The following is a 15,672-nucleotide window of genomic DNA, read 5'->3' as shown; positions in this document are numbered from 1 at the left end:
AGTAGCGTCGACGACTAATCTGGGGTTCTCCGCTCCGCAACCCAGACCACCACTCGCCGTCAACACACGCCCGTCGGGTAGCAGAGTCACGTCGTAGCGTTTGCCGATCACCCTGTACCAGCCTTGCTGAATATGCGCTGGCTTCTCCACAGCTTCTCGTCTCTTCGCAGCTTCTCCACTGTCTGGTCTGGCTCGTGATCGACCGTTGACGCGCATCTGGCAGCTGTTGCTACCCCACTCAAATCTACCTTCCCTGCAGCATCCAACACGGCCTTTGATGCGGTCATTTCCGTTTGCCTCTGAGACCACACTCTGCTTTTAATGAATCAAGGAGCCCCTCAGACGGCCTCTGCGAACGCTGCCGCGCCCCAGCCAAAGCCTATCCGTTTTGTGACGAACCATGATGGTCCCTATGCGAAGAGGCGGCGCATCAATTCCGCGTGCCTGACATGCAGGAAGAAGAAGACGCGATGTTCTGGTACGAGGTTTGCCAAGTTTGTGTATCAGTTGCTGACGGTAGAGTAGGTGAGCGACCTGTATGTGGAACCTGTGTCCAGAACAAACACGAATGCGCCGGCTACGGAGACGATAATGGCACGAGCGAACACCAAAAAGAGGGCAAAAAGGCAGCAAGAAGAGAAAGCTCCGTCTCCAATAGCGCGCCTGCCCGGAAACCTGAGCCTCCTATCGACCCGCTGCTCACACGGCCGCACCTCCCGCATACGACGTCGCAAACCTCCGAATCAAGCGTCCATGCCTCGCCCAAGGTCGAGTCCACCGGAAGCAGCGGAGGCTTAAGCCTGAGCACGCGAAACAGAATGCCATACTTCAGGTACTTTGGGCCTACAGCCATTCTGCCCGGTTTACGACAGATGGTGGTCAAAGTGCGAGGAAAGCAGCATGGTAGTGCTCAGACTACATCAGATCGTACGTTCATCCTGCGCACCATGGATATACAGCTCATGATGCTGTTACCGGAGAGCACCTGTGTCTCAGAAGCCAAGCACCCAGCCCATGAGGCTGTGCTTGTGCAAAGGCCGGCGCATCCGGCTCTTGCTGCTCTGCTGTAACTCCGTATCATGTAGCTAACGAGTCCAGAACACGCAATCGAATCCTCGCCCGCACAACCATCAGTAGGCTCACCACCAGTTCCAGAAGCTCGTACACCCGCCGAGATACCCGTATACGACGCCTCGTCAATGTCTCCAAGTCCACTCATTACCCACCTCTGCAAGCTGTTCTTTGTGCATCTCGGCTGCTCCTTCCCGTTTCTACAACGAGAGCGCTTCATGCGTGACTTGGAGGAGAAGCAGGTAGACGCAATACTTGTAGATGCCGTCTGTGCGTTAGCGGCCCGATTTTCGACACATCCTATGCTGACCGGCAAGAGCGACGCGCAGAAGGAAGGTGATGCAGAACCTTCCACAATACCTCCTTCTGAGCATGGTCAAGCCTTTGCTCAACGAGCCAAGTCAGCTATCCCCGACGCTTTTCCGTGTCCCAGCGTAGCAGTGGTACAGGCGGCGCTGCTTCTTGCATACGATGAATTCGGTGCAAGTCGCGACAGCGGACTTTGGATGTATCTGGGGATTGCCATCCGAATGGCGCAGGATCTGGGGATGCAGTCTGTGGGAGGCCTGAAGTATGAGGGACGAAAAGGCCCAACCCCAAATTCTGTCAAGAGCGACCCGGATGGTGGACGGCATTCGGAGCAATCGACAGTTTTAGACAACCAGGGGGCTAGCGCAGAGGAGCAAGAGCAGAGGGCTGCTGAGCGAGAGAGACTGGATACTTTCTGGTCCATCTTCTTCCTTGACCGCGTCATATCTTCTGGAACAGGACGGCCAGTGACCCTTCGCGATCGCGACATTGAGATCTCGTTTCCCTCCTTAGATGAAGTGGACTCTTCCGGTTGGCCATTGCCCTTTCCTGCGCTGATCCGCATCATACATTTATACGGCCGTGTTACCGATCTCCTTAACCGGATACGAAGTGCCGCTGACATTACGGCTGACTTGCAGAAGCAACTCGGAGCTTGGGAAGATAGGCTGACAGGCATCTATCAGAACCTGTCGCCCAAGCTGCATTTCAATGCGGTCAACTTCCAGCAATACGTCAAGCTCCACCAGGGCACTAACTTTCTCCTCCTCCATTGCTGGTTCCATACCTTGATCGTTCTTCTGCATCAGCCAACGCTGCTCAGGACGTTCGAGGGAACTCCGCAATCCTTGTCCACCAATAGCAGAGAACTTTCCATGTCTTCCGCAAAGACTGTTGCCGACATCTTGGCCTTTACTGAGCTCATCGATGTGAAGACTGGCATCGGCAATCCTTTTACCAGGTATGATCAGGTCAAGTATGCAATGAAGAGCTCGATTACTGACTAGTTGTAGTCAACCGATATACATTGCCGCATGTGCTTTCCTCAAAGAGACGGCACTGCACTCAGCATCGTCGCAGCCTCAGTCTCGCCCTGCAAGTCCAGGTCGCAACGGGGAGAACTGGCAAAAAGCTGCTAACCATCAGTCTCTTGACCGTCTGAATCCAAACAACAGTTCTGTCAGAGATCTGGAACAAAAGCAGACTGCCGCTAAGCACACATTGCTTGCTTCCGCCGCTAATCAAAACTACCAACGGTGTTATCGTGCCCTCAAGGCCTTGGAGACCTACTGGGCGGGTGTTAAGTACATTATGACTGTGCTAGACCAAAAGGCAAAGGGCGTTGGCGACCCCTTGCTGTATACTGATGAGGAGATGGAGAGTGCATTGGAAGCTCCGCGACCCGAGCCGTCTTTCACTAGCCCTGGTTGGAGGAGGAAACTAAGTTGGGGGACTTATCTGACTGCACAAAACTCTGATGCCGACGTCGCAAAGATGGCAGCGGCCATTCGAAAGGGCACGAGAACGCCAAACATGCCTGGCTCGCCCATGGTACACCCAAGTCAAGGTATGTTACCAATACCCATGTTCTCGAGATCTCACTAACAATTCATAGCAATTGGATGGTCGCTTACTGGTACCATGAACTCACCATCAACCAACGTCGCCGTCATGTACACTTCCGAGAATGGTGAAAACCGAAGTACGAGGCCACTACCTTCCAAAACACTCCCGGCAAGCACTCAGCCCTCTATCGCGTCATTGATATCCGACCCTCCTATCAAATTCGAGCCGCGCCAATCCATAGCATCACCATCGGGTTTCTCGCAATTCAGCTCGGCGTCTATGCCTCCGCCGCCCTCAAACCCAACCTTTAACCATATTCCTACACCAGACCCAGTATTGGTGTCAGATGCCGACCTGCTCCTGAACTTGCATTCCCCGTTCTCAGGTGGCTCGCCGACAGCCATAAGAACGCCATTACAAAATCCGACTTCGTACACCCGCTCATCTGCCCAACACAACCAGCTACAACCCACACCTCAAACCGAGTTTTCACCTACATTCGGAAATTTCAATACTCCTTCAGACAACACCTTCGGCGACATGGTCATCGACACCCAAGACGTCGATATGTCACTACTAGGCGCCGACATGATGCCTTGGGACTTGGAGTACTTACCCCACGATATGCTTTACTTTGGCGATGGTACCTTTGGAAACAGCGGCTTTGGAGCAGACGGCGCACCAGGAGATCACAACACCGGTTGATACCTTTGGCGCCGTCACATATGTATACTAGACTACTGCGTGTGGAGTTTACTCTTTCTAAGGTGGGGTTTTGGTTTTCTCATTATGGGGTGGATCGGATGGAGTATGATACCATTTTGCCACTTGATATACTATGAGTTGAGATGAAAGTCAATTACCTTGTCAATATACTATGTCTCAGCTGTGCTGCTGTTGTTTACTCGCCTTACCCTGGCAACTACCGAGCGTTTGCAGACGTCTTTATTCTTGGGAATCTATGAGGCTGGAGGTATTCGCTGGGTTTCCCGAGTGTATGCGTATCCGGCTGAAGCATCGAGGCACATCAGAGTGCCTCAATAAGGTCATGGTCTGAGATTGGAGTATGCTTGTATAACCCTACGGTCATGTGAGAAACTAGATCTGGAAGGGGGCTTTTGACTAGGCATGGTGCTCTAGTGTGCTCTCAGATGGTGCAATCAGCAGCCAAAGTGTATAGACACGTACTCAAAGATCCAACTACGCGGCATGTCTTGGGAGATACAAACGCTTTACACTTTGAACATAGTTGGTTAATATAGAGGCCGGGAGGTACCCGGTGTATATAGCAGCTACGGAGCGATGGTCACGAAGGCACTGAACAGCACACGGTACCGTAACGGCATCGAGAATGAAAAGATTATCATCGTTGAATACCTCCTCGCTATGGTATCTACGTACGGGCGTGACTATGGAAGTAGACGAAGTACCCCACGCTCCACCCTTATCTCTCGAAGTAATCGTATACGAAGCCTGTCTTGCTTGGCGCAAAGTGTTCGAAAGAACACGAGATGGTATCCCCGAACGTGTCCATGTCGCGCTTGAGCGCCTTCTCACTTATCGTCTCATACAACTCGGGATTGCTCCGGACGCGGAGGTGGCAAGTCTCCGCGCCCAAATCATTCTTGTGTTCAAAGCTTCTCAAAGCAACGGTGAAGAAGTCAATGCTCAGACCGCTCTTGGAGAGGTGTGAGATGAATTGGCGCGTGATGCTCTCGAGGGGCGAGATGTTCTGATACAAATCGCGTTCATCACTCCTGGCGACTAGTTGGAGATACTTGAGGTTGGGGTAGGCTCGAAGAACATCCGCGAGGCCTTTGAGTTCCATCTTCATACTAGTATTAAGGAGTTTTCGTTGGGTCCTGCGGCTTGCTGCTGACTTGAAGAAGAATGAAACATCCGACGCAACTGACATTTGAAGAGACACGGCTAGTACTGCCAAACATCAAATCCGGGCGTAATGTACGATTCTTCCACGTTTTCGTTGCTCATCACAGGGAACATGTCGACGTAAGACCACATCGAAAGGTCGTCATCTGCGTGTCTCTGCGCAATTTGTTTCGCGGTGCCCGCTGTAGCTTCAGACAAGTGTGAGTAGTTACTGAGATCGACGTATTGATTCGGATCGAAGTACTCCTGAGGCAGCTCATTGTGGACGACGGTGGCAGATAAAGCAGCTAGACTGATGGACTCGTATCCAGAGTCTGACGAGTCGGATACTGGCTCGGTTGCTTCGGGAGGTGCTACGCCTTCATAAGACGCCCCATGAAGTTGTATTGGAAGGGGTGCAGCTGTTGACGGTGTATGCTGGTCTACTGGCTCGATAACACTGAACGTGACAGGTAGTTGCGTATCATCTGGAGGCTTAATTACGTCGCGAAACGCCTGAGCACTTGACCTCGAACTGGTTGCGGCGATGGTGTCGCCTGGACCAGCCACCGTGCGAAACATCGTTTCAAGCTGCGACTGACATTGCTAGAAGATGTCCACTAGTCGTTCCTTCAACTTATCCTTGGGTGGTTGCGCTTCATGCTCTACTGTGCTCTCTAGCGTACGGCGAACAAGACGTGGCAGTTCGAGACGCGAGAACTCCTGGAAAAGGGAGTGGCTAGATGGTCCGGTTGCGCTCGTTGCATCACGTTAATATTCGATATCCGCGTATGTGAGCATTTGTGGATGTCTGTGGTGAAGAGAGCTGTCACTTACAAGGACTGGGCATGTCTGCGTCATGATTGTCTGGGAATAAGATGATGTATACAGCTTTCCATTTCTCTACTTCGCCGTGATGCACTTGGCTGCTCTTCTTGCTTTTCATCTTTTTCTCTTGTTCTTTGTCGAAACCCTCCAGTGGTATCCGCCCTCGTAATTCGCAACCGCTCGGATCGCGTCGATGTTCTCGAAGTGCAACGTCGTCCGCGAAGGTCAAACAGCAGCGATAACATTGAGGTGGCAGTAGCTGGCGATGGTGCTCCAAATACCGGAGCTTCTCGACGTCATCCTCCGGTTTGCGGGCCCTGAAGTACAAGTCTCTGCATGGAACGTGTCGCGAACCTGGCGGCGTTCTTCCAAGTCTGTCATCAGCAGCAGCAACAGGCGTTCGTACTAGCAGGCCTATCCATCGAAAGATCCAGTAAATTACGGTCCCCTCATCTCTTCCACTAATGAAGCAAGGTGCGATCTAAGTCAGGACGAGCTCGATAAGTTCGACCAAGCGGCTATTCGTCTGGCACAGCGGGTTGAAAGTGGGTACACTATATTTATTCTGATCACACTACCCGTACGGTTACAAAGAAAGCTCTCATACTTCCCTGCTTGATACACATAGTGCACAAAGCTTGCGACCGCCTGTGCATTACAATTTGAAAATATGCAGGTATATTCTAGCCAACTCAGCCTGCGGTACTCACGTAGAGTACCCTTGTCGGCTATGAATGCTCGATTGCTCAGATGTTTTCATTGTATAAGCACGATCCGGTCTCACCGTAGCCATCGAAGTTATCACACTTAGCATGCACGCTGTCAGGAAACCATGTCAACGCCATGTTCCAAATCAACCTCGTACCTAGAATTCTGATGGTATATTCCAAGGGCTCTAGATTAAACCCCCAACAACCGTCGAGAAGTAACGCAACATCGCCACCGCATTCATGGCTACTCTCGGGGATATGAAAAAACAGTTGTCTGATATTGTAGCCAATGTCAAAACGAAAGGCTATCAGATAGAGGACGCCATCCCAGACGAATTGCGTGATCACTTCAAGGAGTTGAGCGAACTCAAAATAGCGCGAGAGTTCATTCGGGAGATTCAAGATCGTGAGCAAGACCTCCAAATTCATAACAATGTATTGCGAGCCAAAATTAAGGAAAAAGAAGCAGAGATCGACGACCAACCAGCAGAGTTCAAGGCGCTCAAAGTCGATCTCCAACAAGCGCACCGGCAAATCGAATACTATCGTGAGCTTGCTGAAGACTCGCGACGGCGTGCAGAACGTTATGAGCGCGAGCTTTCTCTCGCTGTCACGGACCAAGCCGCCTCCGATGAAGTTATCGCCAGAGCTGAGCGTTTGCAAAAAGAGCTAGAACAACTTCGGTGTACCATTCTGCAACTACAGGCGGAGAATGAACGTGCAGCTGAAACTTTCACCAACCTTCGCGCACACGACGCAGCGATCATAGCAGCCAACGAAGCTAAGTTTGCAACAATTCTATCTCATACGTCTGAAGTCGAGAATGAAAGCGAGCAATTTAGCGAAACGTTCACTACGCTCATTCATAACCTAGAGTCTGAGGTTTTATCTGCCTCCGCCTCCCTCAATGATAAGGCTGCTCTTGTACAGAAAACAGAGACGCTGTACAACGCTATCGTTAGCGAGGCGGTACCTCTAGACCGGTTCTTCTCTCGCGCATTCAGGATATTGAACATCTACCAAATTCTTTTCCAGTCGCTTTCTGATCCAAATCGCTCTAGCACTTCAAGTTTGCCCCTTGAGCTAGATCCGCTCATGGAAGGAGCCAGACAGGACTTGTATGTCTACGAGCAGGTACATCAGACGATGTGCGAAGAGCCTGGGCTTGCTGGGGAGCGAGCTCGTGCACATCTCAACGGTATTGCAAAAAGCGCGAACGAGATGATGCAAAGCTTCAATTCTATCAAAGCTGACGTAGCAATGTTTTTGGCTCGTCTGAACAGAGAGCCAGGCACTTGGGCGGCTATGAGGGCGAGATTTGGTGGGTCGAGTAAGAAGAAGGGGATAGGAAAACGGTTTTCGATGAGCTAAGGCTGTGGAGACGCTTGGTTCAAGTCACCTACTGGAATTTTGTCGATTTTATAGTCATTTCGTGTATCCTGATCCATTTACCATTGTGCGCACAACTACAACAAGTCTCAGTATCACCTTTTGCCCTTTCCAAGAACCAGTACACCGGCCTTGGCCTCCCCTCATCCCCAAAACTATGAGGGCAAGCATTGTGCACGTACAGCATATGCAATTATGCTTTTGGAAGATGCAAGCTCGACACTTTGCGAACATCGCCAAAACATGTCTCAACTAGAATCATCTAGCTGGGACGCGCTATGAGTATCGAGGTCGTGACTAGTCATTTTGTCCCGCTGAGTAGTAGCTAGGTACGTCGACAATGTACCGGAAACTCACGCGTGTGAATACATGCCGTCTAGTGAATGTCTACACCAGGCAGGTACATTTAGCGTTGTAGATCTCTTCTATCTTGAGATCACCCCAGCTTCACTCAACTATGGTTCTCGATGCTGTTGTAACATCCAGGAGTGACCAGGCATCCACCTCAATTACTTCCGACAGTGCTTTATTGTATGCTATGAAGAAGTTGAAGGCCACTGCAGGTCCTGGAACGGTTAATCATTCGTCCGACTCAACTATTATACGCGAGACAGATGACAGCGAAGATGAGTATCAGCCGGGTCAAAAAGAGTCGGAACAGGATCACGAGGACGGAGCAACATTATTTACACTGAAGAATGCTCACCGTGTCACTCAGCGCGCCATCCTCACCATGGAAAGAGAGGTAAAGCAACGCCATGCAGACGAGCAGGTTGGCTTCATCATCATAAAACGGGACAATAACAAGCCAGATGCCTATGGCGCGTCGTCTGAAACATACGGCCCACTGCCGTGGCCGGGGGTCGCCGAAGCATACAACAAAAAGTATGAGATGTCTGTCGGTCCAGCGGCGATGGAGAAGCGCGCGCGACAACATCGGCCCGCTTGGTTATCCAAACATCCAATTTATCCACTCAAGATTGTGTACGCAAAGAAACCAAAAGCACAGCCCGTTCGGCGCTCGAAGGTTACCGTCATGCACGCTCAGGCTCCTTGCGTGCAAGCCAACACCGACAAGCAAAAGGTTCGTGGTCCTAATGAGGTCTCTCATGCTGACGGACCGCAGATGCGTGCGGATAAGTTCGAAGGTTCCATCTCTAATGAACGCATTGCCGGATGGATGCCATCAGATGCCATTCGAAATCGAGCGGACGTACATAACTACATAGACGACCTAATGTCGGCACACGTCGAAAAGGTTGTACTAGAGCTATATGAAGCACATGACTCACCATCTGAAGTCGTCATCGGCGACCTCGAATATTTTGGTAGCAGCTCCGTGGTACTTCAGCAATTAATGGATCCCGGCAAAGAAACGACAGTACAGGTTGAATGCTCATCTTTAGAGGTCGTTCAGTGGTACGTACAATGCAGCTCAGCCGGATGTTTGACGAAAGCGCCGGCAGATTTCCATCGCAGGAACAGCTCACTAATGCACCTGTACTGCTTTGCTGCACAGCTTCAAGACGACCACGTGTGCGGGCTGGTATTGGCAACGTGGCGTAGTCTTGCAGAAAAGAATGCCGAGATGGATCTGAGTGTCGACAACATGAACTTACTCTTCGAAACCACTCACTACGAGGACCCAGCCCGCCAGTTTTGGGTTGATTTTGCACACAGAGCGAAATTAGCACCTGAACTTGTCAAGATGGGTGGCTGCAATACGGAATTTACTGCTGCAATCCAGAGCAAAGGACCATGAGTATGTGACTGAGGTTGGCGAAACTTTCCGGACCGGCGTGTCGCCATAGCGACGATATCTGTCTGAATATGGGGGGTTAGGATTCAATACAGGACGAGACCGCTAAAGACGATCCGACCTGTCCACGGGTTGACACATAATCTTGGAATAGTCGATGTAGTACGATGCAACATAAATTTGTATCCATTAACTGTTAGTCTCAATCGCTTTGTTGTAGTCCTATAGACGCTTGATCCCAGTCCTCGGTGGTGCCGGGCCTAACGCGTCATGTCGATTTTCAGCGCGCTAAAGAAGTCCTTTTTGCTGCAGTCTTTCTGGGCTTGACTCAGGAAGCCATGATCTAAACAAGATAAATCCGGAACATAGTCCAAAGACACCGTAAGGGTTTCGAGACAAATGTCAAGCTCCAAGGTGATTAGTATCAGCAATTGACGAGGACCGAAGCGGCCCGCATTACCGATGACCACAGTCTGGTGATTTGACCTCATCTTTGTACCCAAGAAGGATCAATATTCACCCACCGCACGCCACACGTCGCGAACTGACCCAGCAGTCGCAATCCGTCCCAAGGCGGACTGCAACTCGAGCTAGAATAGCCAAGTTTTCTCAACGTGACATTCTTCTTCTATTGGCGATGCTAACCAAAGTGGCCCCGGAGCTCATAATGTTAGCCTCTCCACACATAGAATGTATGCCTCTTACCATAGTAGAGCCTTCGTGGAACCGTTGGTTTAAGGTCTTCACCTGACTGAAACTGGCACGGAGACGGGCTCTCCGTAGCGCCTGTCCGCATTAGTCGTAACCTCGGGAACGCCACAGTAGCGCCGTCGCTTACGGCTGGGCAGCCGAGTGATGGGGGCTCCTCCGTTGCACCCCGACATCCTCACCCCATCACTCGTCCATAACGCGTCAATGTGCATACACTTAGCTCTCATCAAATCGAATTCTGCTTGAGACCCCCGGCATGCGACGAGACGCTTCCAGCCGACTGTCATGCAGGATTAAGCGTCAGCGACCTCAGCAAACGCCCCTAGGCCATGTGCTGTGCCATGCGCTTGCGCTCATGCCAATCCTCGAGCTCATTCGCGGATAAAACGCTACTATCAAGACAAGCCTTTCTATCGCCCTGGGAGCCACCTCCTGCGCCAGTCTTCATCGCCTCATCCAGCATGATCCTGCTGATAGCTTTGTGCTGAGCTCGCCCAGCGCCACCGTTGGCACGGGCGATCTACATTCCAGCTAGTGTTGGTCATTGTCTGCTGATTTTGAAGGATTGACATTCTACTCTCTAGACCAGAAGCATACGCGGGGATAGACGATCTGTCCCCAACACTGTTACAAGTTGGAGCAGCCCTGTCGAAACCGGCGAAGTGGGATACCTTGATATGACAAGGATATGTCCCGGGTCTGTGAGCACCAGGAGATTCCCCGCGTTCTACTGTTTCGCTATCAGGGACCTTGTCGGCGTATTAGGATCGTCTTGGCCTAGTGGCAGCTGTCGTGCAGCAGTCAGCACGATTGCCCACGGTCCACGATTCCGATAGTTATGCCTCTCGATACTACACTTCTCCCAAGTATGTGGCGTCTGCACTTGAACGGGACGGTTGAGGCTTGTTCGAGATGCTGGAGCCGCTTCCCGATTAGGATGCGGACCAGAGCCTTCCGTGTTTATTTAGCTCGGGAACATATTTCCAGAACTGCGAGTCCGACAGCACGCCGCTGGGATGCAGCATTAGCCGGACATTGCGGGCCATAGCCCGGCAGTCTGGTCTTCGAGGTCCTTCCCTTGTGCATATCCGATTTTGTTTAATAGTCCAGCCGTTTCCCAGACATATTTCACACAGCTCATCTGGAGTATCTCCACAAAAGCAATGTCGGACATCAAAGAGTCTTATGCTACGACGACCTCAGAGAATGGCGTAAGTACCATTTTCAAACTATGATCCGTTGACTGTACTTAAACCTACCAGGACCACAAAGGTGCTGTGGCTGACATCGCCATCATCTCTGGCTCTGAAGCCATAGCAGAAGCTAAGCTGAAAGAGCCTGTTCAACGATTCTCCAGCTCTGCCATGCTACTCTACGTCTGTGCATTTGTGGGATTCTTTTGCTCGACATGCAACGGGTTCGACGGATCCATGTTCAACTCGCTCCTCACGAACAACACCTTCAAGGAATACTACAACGTCGAGAGTACTGGAGCCTGGGCTGGTATCGTTACATCCATGTACCAGATTGGTGGTGTTGTTGCTCTTCCCTTCATCGGCCCCGCCTGCGACACTTGGGGTCGTCGCATTGGTATGATGATTGGCGGAGTTCTTGGCTGCACCGGTGTCATCATCCAGTCAACTGCTCCTGCGTCCAACCCTGTCGGCCAATGTAAGCAAATCCCACGTACGATGTCTCGATGAAATTTATGCTGATTTCGCGTTCCTCGTCAGTCATGGGTGGTCGTTTCCTCCTCGGCTTCGCAGTCCCAATCATGACAACAGCTGGTCCGCTTCATGTCATCGAGACTGCGCATCCAGCTCACCGTGGTATCATCACTGGTCTTTACAATACTTTCTGGTTCGTCGGATCACTTCTCGCTGCCGGTGTCACACGTGGGTCCGCCAATCTCGCGGGCAACCAATCTTGGAGGATTCCCGTCTGGCTTCAGATGCTCTTCCCAGCCTTACTCGTTATACTACCTCTTCTTCTTCCAGAGAGCCCTCGCTGGCTGTACACTCGTGGCAAACATACCCAGGCCAAGAAGACTCTTGCCAAGTACCATGGTTGCGGCAACGAGGACAGCATTTGGGTTTCCATGCAGATTCGCGAGTACGAAGAGTATCTCAACATGGACGGAGGAGACAAGCGCTGGTGGGACTACGGCTCTCTCTTCAAGACTCGCCCTGCGCGCTACCGCCTCGCTTGCAACTGCGTAGTCGCGATCTTCGGTCAATGGGCAGGCAATGGGTAAGTCTGCTAGACTAGTACAGGAAAACGAGATGACTAACCGTGCGTCAAACAGTGCTGTCGACTACTTCATTTCTGGTGTTCTTGAATCTGCAGGCGTCACGGACGAGATCAAGAAGATGAACATCAACTTAGGAAAGAGCTGTATGCAGCTGGCATTCGTAAGTCTATTCACGGAGAAGCCACATGTACAATTACTGATATTTGGCACCTAGGCTGTCGTGGGAGCTCTCTGCGTCGACAAACTTGGTCGACGACCCATGCTGATCGGTACTTTTTCGACCGTGACAGTAATTTGGGCCGGAGCCATCGGCGCTGTTTCTTACCAGAACAAAAACGACAGCATCCCCGCCGGTAATGCCTTCGTAGCATTGGTCTTTCTCTTCAACGCCGTCTTCGCCTTCGGTATTACTCCGCTCCAGGCCCTCTACCCCGTTGAGGTGCTCTCATTCGAGATGCGCGCCAAAGGTATGGCCTTTTCCAACTTGGCGCTCACCACAGCCATGTTGATCAACCAATTCGCCTACCCTATTGCTCTGGAGAAGATTGGCTGGAAGCTCTACATTGTCTTCGCATGCTGGTGCCCAGTCCAGGCTTTCGTCGTCTGGCTCTTCATTCCTGAGACCAAGAACCGCACCCTCGAGGAGATTGATGACATTTTCAACGCGCCAAACCCGAGGAATGCGTCGCTTATCAAGAAGAGGCTCGCCACCGATGCGCAAGGCAACGTTCTTGAGGTCGAGAAGCTGTAAGCCTCTCAATAGCAAATGGTGTACATGTCGCCGCTCTCTGGTGTATACATGCATGTGTTGTTACTGCTTTGGTAGTCAAATTTGCGATGTTTATTAATTAGATTGATGTATCTACCGCTCTCTGCGAAAATGCTCATTTCCAGAAGCTTAGGAAATAAGCATAACAATCTATAGCGTAACGCATCGAAATTAAGAGTTGTGACACTTTAATTGAAGAGACTTTCACAGCCCCTTCGCAAAGGGCTCGTGGTTGTACATCGACCGCGCAATCCTGTTCGCTCCATCTGCGGCAGCCTTCTTCTCGTCTTCCCCGGCTTCTCGCGCCCTCTGCATCGCCATTTTTGCCTCGTATAGACGACTTTCCATGTCCAATACCATCTTCTCTGCGTCTAGCATCGTTTGTGTCGAGTTGTCATGCTTCAGCTTACTGGTATTGCTGGTGCTGGAGTACATGATGCTAGTCAGACTGCTTGTTGAGTCAAGTCCTTCGGAGAGACGGATCAGCGCTTTTGGGGACGATGAAGCATATATAGCATGGATGTTATGGATAGCCGAATGGACGCGGTGGGCTGTGTAGCAAGTTTCCGAGCCTGCTGGATGATGGTGATATCGCGCGCAAAACTCTTCTCGCGCAGTCGTTACGTCAAGATAGTTGCCTTCCGGGTGAGACAATATTCGCTGTACGTCTTTTGACAAGGCCGGAAACCATTCAGCCCTTTTCACCTCCTCGCCTAACGCGTAGAGCAAGTCTGCGAGAAATCTCCATACAGGCGTACTTTCTGACATCTCAGCTAACAGCACCATGAAGTCTCTCTCGAAGTCTTTTGCCGTCACACGAGCCAACGTGTTGTCCACAGGTGGCAGTTTACTTCCGACGAAAACCTGCCGACCACCAACGTTGACATACCCATCGACGGGCATACCCATGTCTGCAAAGATGTCTTCATATCTAGCTTCCTCAGCGAACAGGAAGTGCAGACGATCAACCACCATATCGATAACCCAGTACACTTCCATCCATTGCGCGAAGAGCAAGAGATCAAGAAGTGCCTCTACACTCCAGATGATCTTCTCCACTCGTATCGCACCATAGCGATCATACACGCCCGGGACTGGCTTCTTCGCTGACCAGAGATAGTGTGTGGGTAGCTTGTTTGCGCGCTCTGGCGAGACGAGCTGGATGAAGACATTTACAGTCCGTATAGTGATATAATCTGGTACGGTAATGACGATGTTTCTGGGATCTTCTGCTGCTGTTCGAGCGTAAGATGGTGAGATGAAAAGCAGAGTGCTTGTGTCGACGTATTGTGCATCTTCAGTGGCTAGGCTTTGTTCATGTGGGTCAGGGAAATGGAATGTGACTCTCTCGTCTGTGCGGTGCTGGAGGTGGAATTTCGCGCGGGTATTAGGCGGTATGTAATCATCTTCCACAGCAGAGGGAATGAATGAACCGGGCGCGGGAGTGGTGATTTTGGGAGTAAAGGAAAGTCCACGACGGGTCGGCGGGCTGGAGGATAAAGGTGTTGGGATTTTGGTGGCGGGCTGTGTCGTTATGTGGGCTTCCGGATGTTTAGTGGTAGATTCTCCTTGTCGTTTTGCGAGCTTGCCATTCGTCCTAACATACGAGTCCTCCTCCTCTGAATTTCTTTCATCGTCATCTTCTTCAGACTCGATTATGTCTGAGTTTTCAGATTTCTCCCCTTTCCTAGTTTCTACGTGAGGAACGGGGTACACGCACATTCCAGCATACTCCGGGTCGTTCTTCAAAAACAACTTCCTCGCGGCTCCACATCGCTTACTCAATGTATTATAGGCCAACGGCTTTTTCAACTCATGTTCAAATCGCGCGTTGAACTCGTCGGCGAGGACATGCCAGTCTTTCGGCCCAGTCGCACCGGGAACCAGATTGTCGCGGCAGTGCAGGATGAAGAGGTCTTGCTCGGATATTGGTTGAGGGCGCGTGAGCCAGGGCCGTGCTTGTAAGAGAGAGACGGCAGTCGTGGTTGTAGCACCCGCACTACGGGTGACATTGGGAGGTTGTCTTCGTTGCTCCTTCGTGGCTGCTACTCTCGCGACTTTGGAACGCTTTGGTGTACCAGAAACAACGTCATTCTGCGAGTCGGTAGCTTTACGCTTTGGTGTCATGTTGGTGATAAGCTTCGGGATACTGATCTTTCGGTGGTAAGGTTGGTGGCGAATGTTAGTTGAAAATGATTATTGTAGGTCGTATCAAGCGGGTGAGCCCTAAGCTACAGAGGAAGCATTTTATTATGGGCCTCGGGTGAAAAGAGTGAAATACCAATATATGGGACGTAGGCAGCCGCGACTGCTTTGAGCGAAAAGGTGAATGATGAGTGCCAGGTGGTAATGGCGATTCTCAGACCCATGCAAATGGTATTGTCTTTACCCATTGAATTGTTTTAACATGGCATTGATAAAGACGAATGCGAAGGATGAC

General features: G+C 51.1%; 6 protein-coding genes across 6 annotated transcripts; 4 read left to right on the top strand and 2 right to left on the bottom strand.

Moving 5' to 3' along the window:
* The first annotated feature begins 23 nt into the window (after positions 1–23).
* BKA58DRAFT_336899 (fungal-specific transcription factor domain-containing protein) lies at positions 24–3,877 on the top strand. The gene is made up of 5 exons (XM_046168265.1): positions 24–478; positions 526–927; positions 1,099–2,341; positions 2,394–2,947; positions 2,996–3,877. The coding sequence occupies exons 1-5, from the start codon at positions 322–324 to the stop codon at positions 3,649–3,651; spliced, it is 3,012 nt and encodes a 1,003-aa protein (XP_046026289.1). The 5' UTR covers positions 24–321; the 3' UTR covers positions 3,652–3,877.
* A 513-nt stretch (positions 3,878–4,390) lies between these two features.
* On the bottom strand, positions 4,391–5,397 carry BKA58DRAFT_438807 (uncharacterized protein; the record flags this gene model as incomplete). Its single annotated transcript, XM_046173621.1, has 2 exons — positions 4,391–4,781; positions 4,913–5,397. The coding sequence occupies 2 exons, from the start codon at positions 5,395–5,397 to the stop codon at positions 4,391–4,393; spliced, it is 876 nt and encodes a 291-aa protein (XP_046026288.1).
* Positions 5,398–6,593: 1,196 nt separating this feature from the next.
* Positions 6,594–7,724, top strand: BKA58DRAFT_456292 (uncharacterized protein; the record flags this gene model as incomplete). The annotated part of the gene is made up of 1 exon (XM_046174592.1): positions 6,594–7,724. The coding sequence occupies one exon, from the start codon at positions 6,594–6,596 to the stop codon at positions 7,722–7,724; it is 1,131 nt and encodes a 376-aa protein (XP_046026287.1).
* Positions 7,725–8,199: 475 nt separating this feature from the next.
* On the top strand, positions 8,200–9,686 carry BKA58DRAFT_456288 (uncharacterized protein; the record flags this gene model as incomplete). Its single annotated transcript, XM_046174591.1, has 1 exon — positions 8,200–9,686. The coding sequence occupies one exon, from the start codon at positions 8,200–8,202 to the stop codon at positions 9,502–9,504; it is 1,305 nt and encodes a 434-aa protein (XP_046026286.1). The 3' UTR covers positions 9,505–9,686.
* A 1,251-nt stretch (positions 9,687–10,937) lies between these two features.
* BKA58DRAFT_151018 (general substrate transporter) lies at positions 10,938–13,325 on the top strand. The gene is made up of 5 exons (XM_046164782.1): positions 10,938–11,423; positions 11,475–11,883; positions 11,946–12,462; positions 12,518–12,623; positions 12,678–13,325. Exons 1-5 carry the CDS (start codon positions 11,376–11,378, stop codon positions 13,212–13,214), a joined length of 1,617 nt encoding a protein of 538 aa, XP_046026285.1. The 5' UTR covers positions 10,938–11,375; the 3' UTR covers positions 13,215–13,325.
* A 111-nt stretch (positions 13,326–13,436) lies between these two features.
* BKA58DRAFT_468441 (uncharacterized protein) lies at positions 13,437–15,672 on the bottom strand (the record flags this gene model as incomplete). The annotated part of the gene is made up of 1 exon (XM_046175108.1): positions 13,437–15,672. The coding sequence occupies exon 1, from the start codon at positions 15,357–15,359 to the stop codon at positions 13,437–13,439; it is 1,923 nt and encodes a 640-aa protein (XP_046026284.1). The 5' UTR covers positions 15,360–15,672.

The sequence above is a fragment of the Alternaria rosae genome, assembly GCF_020736505.1.
Source record: "Alternaria rosae strain MPI-PUGE-AT-0040 chromosome Unknown BKA58scaffold_4, whole genome shotgun sequence".
In the NCBI taxonomy this organism is placed as follows: domain Eukaryota; kingdom Fungi; phylum Ascomycota; class Dothideomycetes; order Pleosporales; family Pleosporaceae; genus Alternaria; species Alternaria rosae.
The sequence above is the reverse complement of the archived record's forward strand: the minus strand, read 5'-3'. Positions and strand labels throughout refer to the sequence as shown.

Bases quoted from the DNA above. Each gene is read 5' to 3' on its own strand.
- BKA58DRAFT_336899 (XM_046168265.1), top strand. From the start codon at position 322: ATGAATCAAGGAGCCCCTCAGACGGCCTCTGCGAACGCTGCCGCGCCC. The intron at 479-525 runs GTACGAGGTTTG...ACGGTAGAGTAG, and splicing joins GAAGAAGACGCGATGTTCTG to GTGAGCGACCTGTATGTGGA. The intron at 2,948-2,995 runs GTATGTTACCAA...AACAATTCATAG, and splicing joins CATGGTACACCCAAGTCAAG to CAATTGGATGGTCGCTTACT.
- BKA58DRAFT_151018 (XM_046164782.1), top strand. From the start codon at position 11,376: ATGTCGGACATCAAAGAGTCTTATGCTACGACGACCTCAGAGAATGGC. The intron at 11,424-11,474 runs GTAAGTACCATT...TAAACCTACCAG, and splicing joins CGACGACCTCAGAGAATGGC to GACCACAAAGGTGCTGTGGC. The intron at 12,624-12,677 runs GTAAGTCTATTC...TTTGGCACCTAG, and splicing joins GCTGTATGCAGCTGGCATTC to GCTGTCGTGGGAGCTCTCTG.